At 35.2% G+C, this 22,017-nt stretch overlaps 2 protein-coding genes across 2 annotated transcripts; one reads left to right on the top strand and one right to left on the bottom strand.

The window, feature by feature from the left end:
• Window positions 1–776: 776 nt before the first annotated feature.
• LOC113329249 (acyl-CoA C20 Delta5-desaturase-like) lies at window positions 777–2,537 on the top strand. Its single transcript, XM_026576209.1, has 4 exons — window positions 777–1,121; window positions 1,201–1,341; window positions 1,518–1,658; window positions 1,916–2,537. The coding sequence occupies exons 1-4, from the start codon at window positions 798–800 to the stop codon at window positions 2,222–2,224; spliced, it is 915 nt and encodes a 304-aa protein (XP_026431994.1). The 5' UTR covers window positions 777–797; the 3' UTR covers window positions 2,225–2,537.
• A 6,031-nt stretch (window positions 2,538–8,568) lies between these two features.
• On the bottom strand, window positions 8,569–9,273 carry LOC113329047 (DCN1-like protein 2). Its single transcript, XM_026576020.1, has one exon. It carries the CDS (start codon window positions 9,271–9,273, stop codon window positions 8,569–8,571), a length of 705 nt encoding a protein of 234 aa, XP_026431805.1.
• Between the last annotated feature and the right edge of the window lie 12,744 nt (window positions 9,274–22,017).

The following is a 22,017-nucleotide window of genomic DNA, read 5'->3' as shown; positions in this document are numbered from 1 at the left end:
TCCCATAATCTTTCCTCCCAGATTTTTTGAGGTTCACAATATATAGGATAAGGATATCATATGTTTTAAAGCCAAGTGGTTTGGAAACTTCTTGTTGACAGTGGGTTGATAGTACTCGAGCTGATCCTACTGATCTTAACTCCTGATGATGATCATGAATATCATGAATTTGCTGCTGCTTCGATTGGTGTAATGGTTCCTTGTCTTGAAAATTTCCCCCGAGTGCTATAGTACTCATCCCTGAAAGTTACTCGACCGATCGCTAGCTAGGTTGGGATTTGAATTTTTCTTGATCATCATCACAATCAATATTTTCACATGCATAGCTTTGATAGGATAGGATATGATAAAGATGTTCACATGCCTTAGAAAAAATATTTTTTTAGATCTTCAATTTAGTAATAAAGGAAACAGTATCGCAAGTCATTCAACGCTAAAACGTGCTACAGGGTCTACGAGTCCGTACGTGGCAGTCACAAACTTTCCATTACTCCTTCCCTCTGTATTACAGAATCTGCACGTATCTCACTCTCTCCTCTCATCACTTCCTCATTCTCTCTGTTATATTAATTGGTTGGCATGGGATGGTATGGGCCGTATGGCATCACTTTAACGGTATTCATTTTTGTACAATGCACCTTGATGACGGTACGTAGTGCACCGGTTTGAAGGTGGGGCACCAAAGTGGATTAATATCTGTCTAGCTTTTTTGATTTTAATGTACTATATATACACGCAGTTGTAGCAACACTATGACATATACGAAAGAAACTTGATAATAGTCTTAAGGATCTAAAATGGTTGCAGTAGATCGTGTTTTTAATCCAAATGGTACTGTGTTGCACTTGAAACAGACTAAGAAAGAGCTGTTTCTTTGGAATAGAAAAGTTCATTTCTGGGATCGTGTGAAGTTGGGGTCACTCATCGTGGAACATATCGGGCTCTTATTTGCTCCTTTCTACTTTACCTGGAATGCATTTTGGGTTGCGTTGATATTGGGTGTGCTAACTTTACCCATAGGGATAAGTCTATCTTACCATAGAAACCTTAGTCACCGTAGTTTTAAACTACCAAAATACCTTGAATACTTGTTTGCTTATTTTGGACTTCATGCCGTACAGGTTAGTTTGGTTAATTTATCCCTTATCATTGTGTGTAGGTGTGAATCTTGTGTTTTATCTATTGTCATATGTTCATCAGGGAGACCCAACGTTTTGGGTAAGCGTTCATCGGTACCACCATCAGTTCACAGATACTGATCGAGACCCACATAGTCCAATCGAGGGGTTTTGGTTCAGCCATATCAATTGGGTTTTTCATCACAACTATCTTTGGGAAAAGGTTTGTTCCATCTTTACTTGAGTTGCATGTGATATTTTAACAAAAAGAGTATACGAATTCAATCATATCATATTTGGTATGAGTTCGAGTTTGATTGACACAACAATAGTTATTTCTATTTTCACGGTATCATAAGACATTATCTCATGGGGTGATCTTCTAATCATCTTTTGCAGTGCGGAAAATCAAACAATGTAATGGATCTAAAAAAGCAAGTCTACTACAGGTTTCTTCGGAGAACACACGCACTTCATCTTCTCGGACTTGCACTTTTGTTGTACGTTGCAGGAGGCTTACCACACCTTATCTGGGGAATGGTAAGCACATTTTGCAAAATTAGTGCTGCATACATGTTATCCTTCGCATGATCTCACACATTTGTGTGGAAATTTCTAATTTATGCTATAATATTTATTTTTCTAACTTAATTTGTTTATTCATATCAAAATCTTTTGAGACTTTAACTTATTTGTTAATTCATATCAAGATCTTTTGAGACTTTAACCTTTGCAATCATCTAAATTTTGTAAACAGAACTAGTGAATTGATATAATATTTTCCTCTTTCGTCTTAGAGTGTGAGACTAGCAGTCAGTCACCATAGCACATTCATGGTGAATTCAGTTTGCCATACATGGGGGAAAACACCATGGAATACCAAAGACTTATCTAAGAACAACTGGATGGTGGGATATATAGCATTCGGAGAAGGTTGGCACAACAACCATCACGCCTTTCAGTACTCTGCTCGGTTAGGGCTTGAATGGTGGCAGCTCGACATTCCTTGGTACTTCATAAAGCTTCTCGAGTATCTTGGATTAGCAACAAATGTTAAAGTTCCTACGGAGACTCAGAAAAGAAAATACTCCTCAACAAACCCATAATTAATACAAAATCTATATATGGATACTTCAGGACTTAGTGAGTGCTACTTCTCCCCAGGATGGTTTGCAGGTTTGCTTATTGCAATAAGGTATGCGTGAGATTCAATTAGTATTAATACAGTGATTAAAACCTAGTTTCCTTCAAAGTGTGTGTGTAATGTTCTGTTGATTTAAATTACTGGTTGTAATCATGTTTATTTAATACCAAAAACAACTGGGCACTTGAATATGTAGGCGTGTCTTACTTAGGAACAATGGTGTCTATTTGGATACTCTCAATGTGTGTGACCACCCAGATTCCAGAAGGTTTTGAATCATGATCGCAGTATCTACTATTTAGATTTTCATTCCGACTAACCCAAATTTCTTTCACATGGTTTGTTTCATAAGAGTTTTCCGTATATCTTGGACTGCTCCTTACACTGTTTTATTTCAATTAGTTTTTGGAATAAGAATGTGCTTTATGGGAGATGTATAAAGATGTCTGGAACTAGGTTCATTATGCTGAGGTTTGGCAGTTATGGAAGGAAAAGAATAATAGGGTCTTCCGAGCACGTCATAAAGGAGTGGATGTACTTATTATATCTGTCAAACAAACGGTAGCTCTTTGGTGTTGAGATGAGGATTTGTTTGAGCATATTAGTGTTTCTCATATTTTGCGTCATTGGTTCATATTCTCTAAATTTTGTTGGTTCATTTTTTTTATTTCAGTGTTTACTAAACTTTGTGGTTGTTATTTTTATTTTGGGTTATTTGATTCTTGGTACTTTCATTTTATCCAACATTAGAGTTTGGTCTAATTTTTGTCCAACTTAGTATTTGGTACTTGGAAATAACGTTGACTAGTTTTGACTGTCACGACTAAACTTTAAATGATTTTAGAAAAATGAAATTACAGCTTTAAATGACTTTATAAAATAAAAATACCGATTTCACAGATGTACCCCTGAGATAAGTTTATGATCCATCGGCTTTAATCTAGATGATTATCCAGTCCCTTCTCTATGTGGTAGATCTGTCTTCCTCTTCCTCTTCATCATATATATATAAGATAATAAAAATAAGAGTAAACAACTCACTAGTGAACGATTAAGATCTTTTGGAACTTCATTACAAGCCCTAGCTTCAAACAAAAAGTAGAAAGAAACTCTCGAATCTTGTTTTATTTTATAAAATTCCTGATTCTGGAAACTTGATAGTTATAATAAAGCAATTCAATCAACTATTAAGATATTTAGCTACATAGAGGAGGCACTGGTTAGTGATTGCGTGGAGGTTGCAACGAATTTGACTGAGACGGAGAAGAAGAATAGAAAAGATTTGCAGAGAAGGGGAGGACGGGAATTAGGATAATGGATGATTATAATGTAAATAGTTATAAACTAAAGGTCATGATAGTAAATTTGTTTACTGATTATGTTTTATATAGTTTTTTTAATTAATTTTTGACAGAAGTCAAGATATACCAGAGTCAACACGGGTGAACGTTATTTCTAAGTACCAAACACTAAGTTGACAAAAGTTAGACCAAACATTAATGTTGGTCAAAATATAAGTACCAAAGACCAAATAACTTTTTTTTTTTAATTTCAATATACTTAAATGCATTATTTCTTTTTTATCTTCCAGAGTATCAAGATTTTATTTTACAGAGTTTTTAGTTGGCAACTGAGCGACCAATTGGGCACCAACCTCTTTTGAAAGAATATACTGTAGAGTATACTACAGACTCATTATAGCCAGAGTAAAATTTTGTTCTAGATTGAAGTTTCTAGAATCCAGGAATGACCAAGTTACCATTTTTTTTATATGTTTTTTGAATCAATTAAGTGGTTTAAACATACTATACTATTACATGAAAAATAAAAGTCAAATCAGCTAGTTTTTAACTATAAACCTAGCTGATTGTGGATGGTGTTTTTCAATATTGAGGACGCACAGTTACAATCAGCTAGGTATGTGTAGTAAAACAAAGTCATTTAGTGAATTCAAAGTAGAGTTTTGGGTTTTGTAGGGGTAGTAAGTTATTTTCTTTTAAAAATGGCAACTTAGTCATTTCTAGCTTTGTAGCTAGATGAGTATAACTCAAGCCATCCCCAAAAAATGCCGCTAAATATCTCCTAAAGGCTAAAGTATCTTGCTTCGCTTAGCTTTGTGGAAATGGGCTTTAAATTTGAGGGAGAAGGCTTGAACGGGGTTGGGGTGGCAGAAAAAGTTGGATTTTGGTAGGTCAAAGTTGAGCTGAGGAACAGGGTATCAATATTGCATCGGCTGCTTAAATTCTTCATTCATGATTATCACAATCAATATAGGATCTTGCTTCATCAGATGTCCACATGCATTGGAAAGAATAGTTAAGATCTTAATTAATAAAGAAGACAGTGTCGTAGGTCATTCAACGCTTAAAAGTGCCTACATGAATACCAAAAGCTGTAATACTTCTGTACGTGAAACTAACATTATCACTAAACTCATGAATCATCATCTTCACAAACTTTCCTTAACTACCTTCACTCTGTAATACTGTTTCTGCACTACGTATCTTTGTCCTCTCAATTCCTCATTCTCTCTATATATTAAAGTAGTTAGTTGGAACGGTTCGGCACCAGTACTACTTTGATGCCGGACCCTTTAATGTTGGACCGACATTCATTTTTTGTAAAATATATTAGTGATTGTCGTTCTAGATTTTTTGATTTTAATTTAGTGTATATAGACACTTAGTAGTAACTATGACATATATGCAAGAAACTTGATAATTGTCTAAGATAAGGATCTAAAATGGTTGCAGTAGGTGGTGCTTATAATCCTAATGGTGTGCTGCAGACGAAAAAAAGAGGTGTTATCTGGGATTGCTTCAACTTGGGGGCAGTCATCGTAGAACATATTGGGCTCTTATTTGCTCCTTTCTACTTCACTTGGAATGCATTTTTGGCTGCCTTGGTATTGTTTTGTCTGACTGGATCAGTAGTACCATAGAAATCTGTGTCACAGAAGTTTTAATCTCCCAAAATCACTCGAATACTTGTTTGCTTATATTGGACTTCATGCTGCACAGGTTAGTTTTACCTTAGTGTGTTGACGTGTGCATCTCGTTCTGTTTATTAATGCGAGTTTTGTTTTGTTTATTGTTGTTGTTGAACTTGCTCATTAGGGAGACCCGATATTTTGGTTGTAGGAGTGAGATATCACACATGTTAGTAAGTATGTGAAGTGAAGACTATATAACTTAAACGAGGGAGATCGCACGCAGCAAGGTTGAGATGATGTAATGGATGATGTCAGCAAAGTCATGAATAAAGTGTGAAGATCTGTGCGAAGTATGGTATGTGCGAGAACGAGTGATTGTACATGAGCGAGTGTATCACATAGAGATTCCGAAAATAAAGGATCTCTTAGTTGTCATCCACTATGTAATATGTTATATAAAGAGGAGAGGTTATTACTTGTGAGGGAGTTCTTTTAGTGAGTATTAGACAAGAAATAGGGAGAGAGAAAGTAAATCTAGGAGCAAGTAAGATTGTTGTAATACTTGTATTCATCTTGTAAACCGACTTAAGTCTTGATAATCAATGAAGAGTTTAATGATGATTACCTAATATTGATTATAGTTATAGTGGAATGTGGTTGTGAGGAAAATTGCAACTACATTTCCTGTTAGTAATAAGTTCATTGAATCTTGGAAAAAGTGAGATCTGAAAATTGTGGAGAAAACTTTTAATTCTTTGAAACTAAAGATAGTGAGAATCGGATCTACTGTTGAGCAAGGAACATCGGCTAGAAGGAGCAATAGAATCGCAGAAAGAAGAAAAATTACAAATCTTGGTCACCAAGAGGAAAGAATATAAGAAACTCAAGAAAATGAACTCAAGAAAACTCAACATGACTTTTATCCTGAAGAAGATCCAAAATCGGATATCATTGAGCTAACCGCTAACAGTTCTCCCTTTTGGTTTTCTTGTTTTCAGTGAGTAGAAAAATTCCACATCACCAGATTTAACAATGAAGAAGAGGAATATACAAGATGATGTTTGGTATGAAATCTTACTTCGTCTTCCTCTTAATTCAATTTTCAAATTCAGGTGTGTATCTAAGGTATGGTTTTCATTTCTGTCAAACTCTAATTTCATTAATGGCTGGTATGAACTCAACAAACTATCACTCCCATGGGCATTATTAGTTCATTATACTAATTCTTCGCAAAACCATTTGAAAACAATGTTTACATATCTTGAATCACATTCACAATTTGTATCTCATCATCAGAATGACCTCTCTTTTGGATTTCTAAAATCAAATTTCCAAAACCCTAGAGACTCAAAATTGAACCTATTAGGATTAATCAATGGTTTGTTTCTTTGTGGAACACACTTATTTCACGGTTTTCACCAGAATCACCAGATTACTTATTATGTGTGAAATCCACTCACCCAGAAATGGGTTCCACTTCACCACCACCACCACCACCAGGAGGATTCGGTATGACTGCAGTGACTGGTTTCATATGTGATGATAAATGTTTCTTACCATCACTTGTTTCTGCCAGTTATAACATTATTCGAATACCCAAGTTTGGAGTAGCAGCTAAAGAGTTTGAAGTTGAATTTTTTTTCTTCTGATGTGGGTGAATGGTATATCGTGGATGTTGCGTGTCCTCACCATGTTACCTGGGATTACAACATTTGTGACAATCTTGTTGCCTGTAATGGTTTTTTGTATTGGTTTCAGAAGAGCACCAGCAAAATTTTAGTTGTTTCTGGAACCGGTGGCAATGAATGTAGGTTGATTGATATGCCTGATCAATCAATGGATGGTCGTCACAAGTTTGGAGGTTTATGTATCGGGGAGTCGGAAGGGTCGATCTGTTATGCTAGCCTCCAGGAAACTGAGATGAGTCTGAGTGTTTGGGTGCGTGATAGTGATGGAGATTCGAATATGTTGCACAAGGATGTCACGTTACATGATATGTTAGCCGATTTAGAAGTACCGGTGATAGGTTGCTTTGACTGCAAAAATTCGGGTTTTAGGTTTCAATCCATTTGACAAAAAGTGGTTATACTTGGTAACAAGGAGTATAATTGGGCCTTCAACACAAAAACCAGGCGACGGGAACGGTTGTGTTGTCCATCTTGGTTAGATCACATTTTCTGTTAAGCCAAGGCTCAGCATTTTCTGTTAAGCCAAGGCTTACCGTGATTTCTCCATAATTTCTCCAGTTTGTAGGAGAGACAAAAATCTTGGATGTTCAAATTGAGATAGAAAACGAAGGAGACTGTTCCCGTTGCAAGTTGTTCACGCTGTACCTATTTACTTAATCAGTCTGAAATTATTATTATGCTTTCCTATTTACTTAATCAATCTGAACTTATTTATATGCTTCCAACTGTAACTCTCTTGAGATTGAAACGTGTCATGAATACTCTTTTTTATTGTTAGTTGAAACTGTGTTATCGGTTACAAGTTCAACTGTGTTCATCATTGCTAGTTTACAGAGTTGCCGAAGATTGAAAAGATTGATCGATTCCAACTTCCATGATGTTTTAAAAAGTGATACTAGAATTTCAGAGAAACAAACCTCGGCCAGGGTCTCTGACAGTGGTGAATATCCTGGTGCATCTGCACGCCATTCTGTGCGTCAAGGAAATCCCAGGGTATCTGACAGCGTAAGGGCAGGGTCTGCGATTATCACGGGTACATCTGCACGCTAACCTATATTTTTTGCAGCTGGGAAATCCTCCCACAGTTTCCCCAGGCAAAAACAAAGCCATTGAGGAAGTAAGCGTAAGGGCAGGGTCTCTGACAGTGGTGTGGCGGATATCACAGGTGCATCTGCACGCCAACCTTCTCCGCCTCAGGGAAATCCTCTCACAGTTTCCCCGGAAAGAGATAATGCCGTGGAAGAAGTAAAGGCAAGGAATAATGGTGCATCTGCACTGTATTACGCACTTCAGGGAAATCCTCCCTCTGTTTCCCAAGCACAGACAAAGCAATTGAAGAAGTAAGGTCTCAAAACACTGGTCTGCTTAAACACAGGTCTCCTGCCCTCATCTGTGGGAGGATTCTGTAAAATTCATTGCCATGGATGTCCCCTTTTCAGGCCAGCCAATTCAGTGTATTTGTTTATAAAAAGGTTCTGGTATTGGTGATAATCAGTACAAATTAAAATCTGGTGATTGAATTAAACTCGAGAGAAGTTTATTTAGAAAATAATTTTTTTTCCATTAAAGCTTAACAAAATACCATAAATTCTACAAACTCAATACTAAAAATAGAAAACTGAACTTAAAATACTTGTTCTATGAAAACAAGTGCCGAGCCGGAAACAAATTAGGGCAAAAATATTCTTAGTTTTTCCCCTCTTTCATCCAATCAACAAAACCATCCATGATCGATGGATAGGATCCACTGTTTTCATCATAGTTTGTCATGTCTGGATAGCTTACCTCGTTGCAAAACTGGTAAAACGCCTCCCACTGGTCCTTGTTGATTGCCTTATAATCAGTCTGACACTTAAGGTACTCAACAAGTTTAGCAACTTGTGCAGGGAACTTGGAACCTAAGACCATATCCAGCAACTCGCACACGCTCTCCGTCTCTAAAATCCTTTGCATGTCCTCAGTCAAGCAGTACTTGAACGCAAACGAATACAGATCCAGAAACTCCTGACTGAATCCCTCTTTCTTGATATCAGTTTGCAATTTCGTCAGTGCTCTTGATAGATTCTGCATAGTACCAGCTCTCAATGAATCGAAGCCGTTTCGCCATTCAGCCCGTGTAAAGTATCCCATCCTTGAAGCTGACATCTTCCATGCAAGCATTAGTATGCGAACATCAGTATGTGCGATTCCTAGATCCGCACAAAGCCTCTCGATTCCGACCGGCTCGATTGTTCTTGTGGCCTTGTTTGCATATATATTGAAAAGTTGCTCAGGTGATTTCTCATCATCGTGGATGACAATAACCGGAGCTGGAGGAACTTTTGGTTGAGTTTTCCTTGATTTTCTCACCAACATTCTCTTCCAAAACCAACAACAAATATGATTAGCCATGATCTTTTAGGGTTAAACTCAACAACTTTGTTCTTGACCTAAAGAAAGTGGTTTATGTTAATGACTTGTGGTCAGGCCTATATTTATAGGTTTTTTGTGCACGGGAAATTTTAATTGGGTTGGGATTCAATTTCCTAACTTAGTCGGGCTAATATTTGATAATTTCCTAATCCATCGTGGATGAAACCTGTTTTGAGGCATACTGATTTTTTTTGAGGCATACCAAATGGTGACAAAATAGGGTCACTAGATAAAAAAGACCATCACCCCTTATCCATCCATTTTTAATAATGGCAAGTATACCCTTATTTAATTAATTCTAATAATAATAATTAAATTTTAATGATTATGATTAATTAATAATGTTAATTCATTGATTAAGTTAAGTTGGTAATGTTTATATTAGTAGAGAAATCAAAATTTTGAGAGGACGAAGAAGAAAAAAGGAAAACTAGGTTTTTGAGATTATTGTGATTCAAAATGGATGATTCCAAATGACGAAGGAATATCTTTTTTTTTTCTAGTTCTATTCTTCAAAAAATTGAATGTTTACAAACTTTTTCAGAGTTCAACATTAGGTTCGACTGCTATTTTGGAAGAAGAACTTGGCGCGAAGAACAGTTCGGCTCCTAGTCTACAGGCGAACCTTGGGGTCTTGTAAATATATGTGTGGTTCGGCTGATTCGTACTACTATAAATTTCAGCTGAAGCTCCTGGTTTAATGAAAATGGCGAGTTTCAGAGAAATGTTCGGCTAACTTATGTTCAGCCGAACCTTGTAATGCGACTTCCAAAAAAAACTTAGGTTATCAGAAGGTTCGGCTGAACACATAGCGAAGTCGAATCAGCCGAGCTTCAATGAATTCAATAACTTAGCCAAGTCAAAGGTTCAGCCGAAAACCTAGCAAAGTCGAATTTGCCGAACATAATGTTTCCCTGAACTATATCTTATGTTCGGCTTATAATTGATATTCCCAGATCAACCGAACTGATCTTCTGAAAAACAAAAAACGAAGAACAAAGCTAGGTTCGGCTCTAATTTCTCAGCCGAACCCCCTTATGAAAACACTAATTTCATCTAAGAAATCCTATTTTATCAATCAAACGATGTAAAAACAATGAAAAACAAGATGGGTTTGTAGGAAATATCTTCTAATATAATTGGAGAGTAATTGAAATTTGGATTTCGCCTTCCAACGTCACTCAATTGGATTAGCTCTTTACTTTTGTTGAGAACTTGCTTGATTTGTATGGTTAATCGGCGACGAAAAGAAATTTCAACGTTTATGCAGGAAATAGTTCGGCTGCGGGAGATGAGAAGAAGAAAGATTGAAAATGATTTTGATTAGTTTTAGTTTAGGTTTTTAATTTAGTTGAAGAGTAACCTAGTAATTTCATCACGGCTAGGACACCCCTTATAAACATACCTTAGATGGTATCATCATTTAGTATGCCTAAAAAAAATCAGTATGCCTCAAAATAGGTTTCTTATAGATTACAGGTTCTTGTTATAGGCCAGAGTATCCAGGCCCGCCTGTTAAAGCACTGGATTGATCCAGGGGACAGATTAAGACATTAACGTGTTGCAGACACATTATATTCTCTAGCCGTTCTTTATGTTTTTTCTCTTCCCTTTTGTCCCCCGCAACATCGAAGAAACTGATTTAGTAAAGATTGAATCAAATTCATCAAACTAATTCTGATTTACCGATTCTATTTTTGGTTGTGAAATCGATTTAGTTATTTTGATACTATTAACGGTTTTTGATCAATTCCATACTAATCTTGTTGCTTTTTACTGTTGAATGCAATCGAAACAAACATGAACTGCGCTGCTGGTGTTAATAAAGGAGCAAAAATCAACTTCACATGTACTAATCACTTGTTCATGTTAATTAAGAAACACCAATTTTGTTAGTAACAAAAATCAATTTCTGCTATTAACTGTGATGTATTTGTGATGATGTTGACAATGTGCTACGGTGATGCATTTTCTGAACATATTCATTGGTGCATGGATTGTTGTCAGTTTTTGTGAATTGGTTGAGCTAATTCAGGGGATTGGTATGAAGTTATTGTTGTTGCACTAATAGAGTTAGGTAAAAGAAACACAATCTACAGACTGTTGAGGAGTCTTTTTTGTTGTTAGAGCATAATTTTGGGAGATGAGAGTTTGTCAGACTAAGAGGTGTTAGGAACTCAACTCAAGATGCTGGTCGTGATGGTTCAACTTTTTCTTGCATGTATTCGTTGAGGGATCTCGACGTAGGTGGGAATATAGATGGGTGTGTCAACTAGGTTCTTGTTTTTCCTCCTTTGCTTATATTTGTCATTGTGCTGAATCTAAGTTTAGGCTTAAACTGCATTTAGATGCCATGCTATGATCTTGATACTCACTCTTACACAAATAAGATAACTATCTACATCAGTAGTTCAGTACTGCGTAACTATATTTGGGATCAAAACCTCAATTAATTCTATTGAGTTATGTATATGTTACTTTGGACAGGGTTTCAAGGTTACCAAGAAAATCTTATGGAGGCCATCTTCTTGCTGGATTGCTGTTTCCACAAATAGGCAACCTGGTGTTGGGATTTTCATGCCTAATAAACAAGGCCGCGGTGAGCTTTTAGCTCATATTGCTGATATGTAAAAGAATTTGATCTGTCAATTTGTTTTGTTGTGGATTAGGCTATTTACCAAGGCAACAAACATAATAAAATAGTAAAGATGACTAGTTCGAAGAATAGAACATTTACATTATTTGATCTGGGTTATTTGTTGTTAGGTTTCGGGACTTGATTTGTCAGTATACCTTTTAAAACAACTTTGACGACAGTATAGCAAAGAGTTCCTATGATGGAGGAGGTAGTACTGTGTATTTGATCAAAAAGTATTAGAATTATATAGGTCAACAGGTTAACTTTGGATTCAAAAAGCCCAGTAGTTAAAGTGTGTACTTTATCTGTCGAGTTAGTATTCGTTGCCTGTAGTGCACCACACTTATGAGTTTGACTAATCCTGTCTTAGAGCATGGTTATCCATTGTGCAAGATTTATATACTTTGGGGTACTTGAACGTTCTTGGGGTACAAACTATAAAGAAGCCCCCGGATGTTGGCCAATTGCAGATGAACTGAGTGATTTCATTTTGTGATATAACAGTTCACCGGTGGAGATAAATCTGGTCGTAGCCTACCGATGGAAAACCTTGAATTGTTTGGATGCATTACAACAATATTTGCAACTCCTCAGTATTAATAATCTTTTGTTTTCAGGTCTGGTGAATTGAGATGTCTTCGGTTTGTGTGATAGTGGATATAGATGATCATCGAACTTGTGTCTTCGATATCAATATATAACTACTTTAAGAACCTTCGAAAGTTCGGTTCAAAAGAAAACAAGAAACTACATCTTCAGAAGTTTCTGTAAATGCGCAAGTTCTATTATTCAGAATGCATAACCTTAAAAAAAAATATATAAATCATTAACATATTTAAACAAATTCCAAAAGATTTAGTATCACGGAGATTACGCCAAAAAAATGAAAGACAACATAGAGATTCCAAAGAGAAAAATAGAAATGCATGTTAATAGGATAAATCCCTTGCCAATCGAAAATACATAAAATTGTCGGGATTCTGTCTTTGTTGTGGGTGGAAAAGGATCAAAAATGGAATAAGGAATACTTGTTTCCCAAAAAAATTGAGTTCAAGAGTTATGCTCTAAACGATGAAACCTAAAATGAGTTCGAGTCTTGAGGGACACTTACATGATTACTTAAAAAGTCAATTTAGAATTAGTAATTTACAATTAGTAAAAAAATAAATTACAATTAGTAATTTAAGTTGCTCTTAAATGTCCAACAAAGATACAAATTTCTATCGTTAGAACATCTTATATTTGTAACTTTCTACATAGAATATTATCAAACAAATATGGTATATTAGTTTGATTCCTAACAATAATCTTATTTTTCTTCACAATAATAAGAATATGAAGCACTAGAGTCAAAATACGACTCTTTAATGTAATTTTTTAGGTCTCTAATCTCAAAACTCAAGTATCGGGTCTTATATTTCGGAATGACAAATTAACACACATATTTTGAAACCACCACATGTCGTCTCAAACCAAAAATCTAAATGGGAAATTTCAGAATGAGTTTAGAAGATAAGTTCCGTATCTACATATTGCATGTTACACTAATTAAAAATGTCTATAAAAATGTTATGAAAACGAATTCAATTAAGAATAAATTTGCGATCGACGGAAATTTTCAGTAGTGTTATGTAGTTTTTTAAAATAACTTAAAAATATTGTTTAGTGTTCAAAAGTTCTATTGTTTAACACGGATATTCGCGATGCCTAATATCTCTAGTAAAAATATTTGTGCCAAATTCAATTTAATATAACTGATATTTAGTAAACACTACACATGTTAAAAATACTTGTTTTCATCAACAATATTTTTCTATATTAAATATTTGTGAAGAAAAATATTAGTTAAATTACAATCCTAGCTAGTCCATCAAGATCAGACAGAAAATTCAACTCTAAGTATCAATCAACCTAAAATTCCACATATTATATTATATCGTTAAAGTTAATGATTCAATAAAACGAAACAAAAAATGATTCTTACATTGTGTTTTAGCAATCGATTTTATTTTGATCTCTTAGCAAGAGCAAGAAACGTCTTAAAATTATTGGAACAATTGTAGAATTATGCGCAAGATTGTAATCTCTTTCACTAACACTTTAACACGGTGAGGAATATTGTGATACTAATACACTTCATTCTTTCTCATACACTTTTATAAAAAATAATTAGTCCTCGCATATTGTTTTCTTTCAAAAAGAGAAAAGGAACTTATTTTCCTTTTTAGACATAAAAAAGTAAGAACACTCTACTCACTCATTATTTTTATTTTTTTCCTAAAAAAAATCAGATTCTATATTAAAAAATCTTAACACATTTATTCAGATGTTATTATGTGTAATTAACACCATTGAAACCAGAATATGAAACAATCAAAATAATTATATGCAGGATTACTTTCTTTTTAAGAAAAACTTAATTGAAATAAAAAACATATTGATTGAGGTAGATATATGTTTTGAAATATACATTCCAACAAAAAACACATCTTATCTCAAGTACACTATCTAAGCATCAAAGAAAGCAACTTTTGATAGACGTTGAATTGCATTATGCAACTTATTCTCATCCATGCCTGACCTTGTTAGAATAATCGAACACTCGACCTCTTTTGTGAGGTGATTCATTCTAAAACTTATATACACAAAAATCTCAAGAAATGTCTGCTAGAATTTTTGGTTCTAAATTTACCTAGAGAAGGGGATTTAGTATATGAAAATCCTAAGTTTTAATACTGTAGAAAATGTTATTTGCGATCCAGACATGTCGGATGCATCTTTTTGGCGGAACATTTTCACAATGTTTGTCTCAGAAATGGAGAACCTTGGAAACCGGATGCATCAAAGGTCAATGTTTGTTCTTTTTTAAGCAAATAATTTTGTTTTTTGTAGTTAAAATTGGCTTTGTAATATCCAAAAATCGATGTTTGTTTTTTCTTTTAAGCAATTTTGTTGTTGGCAGTAAAGACTGGTTTTGTAATTTCCTAAAAATTCTCCTTGACCTTAACGGGGAGGTCATATCCTGCCCGACGTTGCACCTGGGACCCCCCAGCGTGCAACAAAGAGTGCATTTTAATATTGAGAAAATGAGTTTAATGTAAGGATTTTAAGGTTACTCGGTGCATTTTAAAACGTGTTAACAAATTTCAAGTGCGCACTGATAAATCCCGAGTTAGGATGCAAATTTTTAAATCAAAGGTAGATTATATTGCACTTGTGGTTGAAATTTGTATTAAGTGGCGAAATCACAAAAGAAAATTTCTTCAAGAAATCTTGAGATCCATTTTTTACCTTCATTACTTGCTCTTTGTTTGTAAAGTATAGAGGAGAAGCATAAGTGATCCTCTATTGCCTTACAACTCAGTTACTTACTATGAGAATGTAAGATTATTGAAATAAATGAAAAGATACCAAAAAAATTTAATGCCAGGTTAAAAAAGTTTAGTTACACTGGAAATTTTAGGGTTGGTATTTAAATTCTTGGTTCACAAGATCATTTTTTGACGTAGTAATACATTTATGCTTGGAGTTAAATCTGAATTTGATGAAAAAATCGAGTCATGGTGTAAATTTTGATTGCGAATAAGAACTTTGAGTATATATGCATAATGAGCACTTAAACGATGGGGATGATGAAGTACTCAACTTCTCAATCAAAAGAAATTTGGACAAATTAGAGTGAAATTTATGCAAATTCTAGTGAGATTGTAGGATATTATACAAACAAAAAAAAAGATACGGAGCAAATTTCAAGACGAGCTAACAAGTTTTTGTCACAAAAGAAAATTTGGGATGTAGAATTTTGTGTCACAAGATAATTTTTTTACAAGCAGAGTTGACAAGTTTTTTCCTCACTAGAAAATTGGAGTTTGGATGTATTGAGATTTAGATTCTTGGCTTACAAGATAAAATTTTGGTCCAATAATACATTTATTCTTTAATTTAATTTGAACTTGATGGAAATTTCGAGTCACTAAAAATTTTTGATTATAGATAATAACAGTATTTTGTGTACATGCATGCTTCACTCAAATTCACATCTTCTTCGTTCTCTTGACGGCTTAAGTGAAATTGAATTCAAGTCTTTCAAAGTAATCATATCGATAAAAAAATCGAGTCACAAAGTATGACAAATATATAAGAATATAGTTTGTGTGCATATATATACACACACACACGTAATGACTACTTTCACAATGGGAGGCGGATGAAAAACTCAACTAATCAATCAAAAAAAATTCGGACAAATTAGAGTGAGATATGAGGAAATTTTATTCATATATATTTTTTTTTTGTTTCTATATTGTATGACCACTTTTATGGTTGGAAGCCAATGAAGAACTTAGTTTTTGGGCACTTACAAAGCCAAGGACGAGAGGATGGACCTATATTTAGATTGCATGAGAAAGAAGGTAAACGAACTCGACCAGTTCTCCATTGGGAAACAACCGCGACTGGAAAATAGGCATGCTGGCGCTTTACCATATCTGTCTTCCGTAGTCGAAATTGATACTACTCGGTTCGTTGTAGTTGATTTCCAAGAGTCACCTAGCATCTTCGACGACCATTTTATTCTGGCCCTCGAACACACTATTGGGGGCGAGAAGGTGACTACACAATTGCTAGAAGATACCTGCAACATTGACAGTAATATGGATGTTGATAATACAATGATAGACGATTCATGTGATCCTGTTGTGAACACTTCATACTGGTGGCAGGTTCGACTCCTACAGACGTTATTTTTGCAAAAAATAAATAAATAAAACAACACCATATATGGTTTGACCGAAGTCTGAAGCGTAGACCAATGTTGACCTGTCCGATTTATTGGTCAGACGATTCATACATGCGCTTCGAATCGAATCATGAATTTCTGACTCGACTCATACGATTCAACTCTTGAATCGTACGAGTTTACAAACCATGCCATGGTCGTTTGTTGAGTGGGGTCTAGATATCGTCGGACCACTTCCCTAATCTCTCACCAAATGGGTCGAAGCAGTGGCATTGGTTCATGTTACCAGACATGATGTGAAAAGGTTCATTTGGTATAATATCGTCTGCAGATTTAGAATCCCAAAAGAGTTAGTATTGGACAATGGAAAGAAGTTCGATTCTAGAGTGATTAAAGAATTCTGTATGAACTTGAGTATTCGCCACAATTTCTCAGCTCCTTATTATGCTCAGAGCAACGTGCATGCGGAAGCGACCAATCGTGTTATTATAGACAATCTCAAGAAAAGGCTAGAGAAGGCGAAGGGAAAATGGACAGAAGAGTTCCCATGAGTCATATGGTCCTACTGAACGACCCAAAACTGGATTTTCCCCGTTGACACACGCTTATGGGACTGACGCAGTCATACCCACCGAGGTACATCTCAAGACAACCAAAACTCGTTTTGTCAAATCTGGAAAGAACGAAAGCATACTGGCTTTGGATATAGAGATGCTGGAAGAACATCCACAATGGAAAAAGCCCTGCAACAGTTGGTTCATTACCGGCAGGAAATCAAGATGAGCTATGATCGTAAAGTCAAGAAATGATCATTAAAACCAGGGGAATATGTCTTGAAGAAAAACCGAGCAGCCACAATGGAACGAAATGACCCTAGTAAACCAGAGTTTCGTTTAACCTGCATGTATGGGTATAAAAACTATAATAAAAAAAAAGACCAATTGGATTTTATACATAGGATTAGTTGAGCAAACACTAATCCTTGGATTTTTCTATGAGATATAAATTTCCATCTTCTTGATAATAACTATGTTGCTTCATCCTCTTCTGATGGCTTAGTTAATGGCATTATTAATGACTGTGGCTTAGAAGACATTTGCTATATAGAAAAACACTATACTTGGACCAATAACAATTTAGATATAGGGTCAAAGAAATCAAGAATAGACATGGCCCAAGGTAATATAAATTGGCATATACATTTTCCTAACTCTAAGATCATGCAATTGACAGAAGTAGGTAGTGATCATAGTTCAATAATGCTTGTTACTGATTCCACAGTTCCAAACAGCTGGAAACCTTTTAAATTCTTCTTAACTTGGTTAAATGATGAACATTGTTCTATTGTTATTGCTAATGATTGGAAATCTAGTGTATATGGTTCTCCTGCATTTTAGTTAACCCAAAGACTTCACATTACAAGGAATAAACTTTCTATTTGAAATGAGGAACACTTTGGAGATATTAACCAAAATGTGGATAATCTACAAAAAGAACTAAAGATTCTGCAAGAAAGTCCTCAAGATTCCAATGTACAAGATAGCATCATCAGCATCAACAATGAATTGAACAAATGGCACAAAGTTCAAAGTGACTTCTACCCACAAAAATCTAGAGATAGTTTCATGAAAGAGATGTACTACAACAAAAAATATTATCATAGAAAAGAAAATAAAAGATGAACTATAAATAATATTGATTTCATTCAAGAGCACGATGGAAACTGGCTTCAAACAAGAGATCAGATTTTTGTTCATCTTTCTCGGAATTTTTAACAGATCAGTTCAACATCTAATCTTATTCTTGAAGAATGTCTGTATAACATACTGGCAAAAGAAATCAACGAAGCTGACAACAACTGTCTTACAATTATTCCTTATTCACAAAAAATCTTTGATGCTCTAAAAAGTGTGGAAAATTGGAGTGCACCAAGACCAGAAGGTTTTCAAGATGGATTCTACAAAAGCCAATGAAATATAGTTGGAAATAATGTCCGTTTGATGGTTGATAGAATTTTTGAATCTAAGCATATTTAAAAAATACATAAATCAACAAGACATATATTTCTCTCATTCTAAAAAAAGAAAATATCCATCTGTACAACAGACTATAGACCTATAAGTTTGTGCAATACTTCATACAAGATTATATCAAATATCATAGTGAATAGAATGAAGCCACTGATGTCCAAGATTGTTTCACCTTTTCAAGTTGCTTATGTAATAGGTAGAATTATTCAGGATAACACAATCATTTCACCAGAAATTATTCATTCTATGAAGAAAAAGAGAGGTCAAATAGGATGGTCGGTAATCAAGCTTGACATATCAAAGGTATTTGACATGCTATAGTGGTCTTTTTTATTGAAATTTCTTTAGTATTTTTAGTTTTCGTGAATATTTCTGCAATTTAGCTCACCAATGCATCAGTACTACATCTTTATCAGTAATGCTCAATGGAAGTTTGTGTGAACAATTTACTCCTACAAGAGGAATCAGACAAGGATATCCCCTTTCTCCCTACCATTTTCATATTAGCTATGAAATTTCTTTCTAGGCATCTCACTGCTCCTCAAGAAAACAAATTAATTTCAAGTATTAAAGTGGCTGCAATTTCTCCATCCATTAATCATTTTCTTTTTGCATATGTTTTAGAGCATTGCTTGGTCGAACTCGCAAGCGTTTCTATATCAAGCTTGTTTTTCAAGTTTAGTTTCTAAAATTATAAGTCTTGATTTCTAGTCTACTTATAGTTAAGTCTCGGATTATGATAGATTGTGTAGTTGAGCTTTTGACTTCATGACGTTCATCGATTGAAGACGAATATATACTAAGGAGATCTTATGGAACTTCATCAACAAAAGGTATGTGAAGACTTGAACTCAGCTATCACTCAGAAAGTATATTTCAGATCTATCTCCTTCTTGAGACAAAAGTCGTATAACTATATAGTTTTTAGTTTATACACTTTTGAGATTTCGAGATGAGTTTAACTCGCTTACATATTTCTTGAAATATGTGTTGGTAAGTTTTTGCTTTAAATTAAGTTTATCTTATGTTCTTGACGAAAGTCAAAAGATGATCAAGTGAAAATCACCTTGTAACATCTTATATGATTTGTGTGAGACAGTCATTTGATGTAGACTAAGAATGTTTCGTATTGATCGTTCGATCGCTTGACAATTGCTTTGAAGCTAATAGTTTATGTGAGACAGCTATTCCCATATTCCGAGAATGTTTCAATGATTGAAATAGGATTTTAGAACAATTAACCTGGATATAGCATAGTATGCGTACTTGGATATGTGTTGTCCAATACCGGAACCATGGTATGCATACTCGTGTGCGTACTGTTTGGTTTAGTGAAAGTCCGGTAACCATGGTATGCATACCCGTATGCTTACTGGTTGGTTAATGAAAGCCTGTGAACTTAGTATGCATATCAGTATGAGTACTGGCGTGAGTTTCAAGTTCCATAATTTCAACTGAGTTTGGATGTATGCGTACCTGTTCGCATACTGACGAACCCAAACTTAGTCTGACCACTTAGGTATGCGTACCCGTTTGCGTTCCTGAGTAGGTTAAAGTTCTAAAATCGGTTTTTTCATGAAATAATACATTTATATATAATAAGTAATGCAATATTTTTCAAATAATGGATATAATTTTCATGAATTAATCGATTTTGCTTCGATTGTGTCTTCTATACTTATACGAGAATATAAATAATTGAACAACTCAATAACTAGTTTCATTTGAGTCATTTGTACTAGTTGTGATTGAGATGAAAAAGGTTGATAATAAAGTATTCATATGGCTAACTCTGGTTAACTATTATTAAACCAACCATGTGTACATGTTTAGGTACGGTTACCCATATCTAAGTAAAAGCACATTTCATTTATTTACAACAAGCTAAGTTCTATGTAACGGTTGAAAGATATTAGATTGAATCTAATCAGGTTTTCATCTAACAGTGAATATTGAATGCTTCGTTACCAAGGTAACTTAGATTGTAGATCCTGATTTTAAGACTATGTAAAAGAGAAGTCTAGCACTGGGAAACCTAATCCCGACAGCTCCTGTGTGATAGTAGTTGCGACTTGATAGGCTTTGAAAAGGTCCTAAAAATTATCCCCGGCCAAAAACTTGGTGGGCCCGGAAAAGGGTATAAAAATTATCCCCGGACAAAAACTTGGTGGGCCCGGAGATATGTATAAAATTAAGCGCAATAAAAACGGGGGCCTACAGTAATACCGCAAGTGCACGGTCGTCAGTTGTAGCTCGTGCAAGTACGGGTCGATCCACAGAGATCGGGTGTGTTTTGTAGTGTTTCTAGCTATTTTAGGTTCTAGTTGCTTATTGGGCTATGAAGCCTTTTGGCTTAAATTGGGCTTTGAGTACTAATGGGTTTGATAACAATAAAATGAACTGAGCTTGGGCTCAGTTGGTCTTTGAAGTGTAAATGGGCTTTGATTGAAGTTGGCTTTGGCTTTAGCCTATCAGTACACTAGGCTTTGGCTTTAAACTTAGGCTTGGGCTGAACTGGGCCTTTTCTTGTTCTGAACCTATTTCTGGGCCTTAATGAACTAAACCTTGGGCTTTGTACCTTTGGAATTGCACTGGGCCTTGGGCTTTAAACCTTTGGTTTCAATGAACTGAATTGGGCTCAGCTTTTGAAGTGAGCTTTGGGCTCAGTTGGCTTTAGCCTTATTCCTAAGAATGAACTGTGAGCTTTGGGGAGGAAGCAGCAGCAGCAGCACAAGTGCTGCACAGCAGCTGCACAAGCAGTGCAAGTAGTAGCAGCAGGGCAAGTGCAAAAGAGACAGCTGCAGAGCAAAAGCAACAGCAACAGCAGCTGCAGCAGCAGTGTAGCAGACAGCTGCAAGGGAAGTAAACAGGGCAAAACAAGGCAATGAACAAAATTAAACAAAACAATGACTAAACAGCAAAGAAAGATGATAAAACAAACCAAGGCCTAAGGCCAAGGGCAGGGATGTGGAGAAGCTAACAGAGCAAGGCTAAGGCATTCTTCTAGAGTGGGAAGAGAACTAGCTTGCTCATTGTCACTAGTGAGCACTAGTTTCTCCCAATGCTCAATCAAATCAGTGCAACCTAAGCATACAAAAAGAATGGCAAGATAATCAGCTTGCTATGAGCACTGATTTCTTCCATTACTCAATCAGTTCAATGCTTCAAAGGTAACTAGCCTAGCATACCATCACTTCATGATAATGAATTGAAACACAGTGAGCATTTAAACTAACAAAGGCACATTAAACAGAGTAAACACTTAACAGGATTAACATTAACAGGAACATAACAGGAATAACTTAGGATGGCAAAAC

The sequence above is a fragment of the Papaver somniferum genome, unplaced genomic scaffold, assembly GCF_003573695.1.
Source record: "Papaver somniferum cultivar HN1 unplaced genomic scaffold, ASM357369v1 unplaced-scaffold_115, whole genome shotgun sequence".
Taxonomy (NCBI): Eukaryota; Viridiplantae; Streptophyta; class Magnoliopsida; order Ranunculales; family Papaveraceae; genus Papaver; species Papaver somniferum.
Note: the sequence above shows the minus strand (reverse complement) of the source record. Positions and strands in the feature narration are given on the sequence as shown.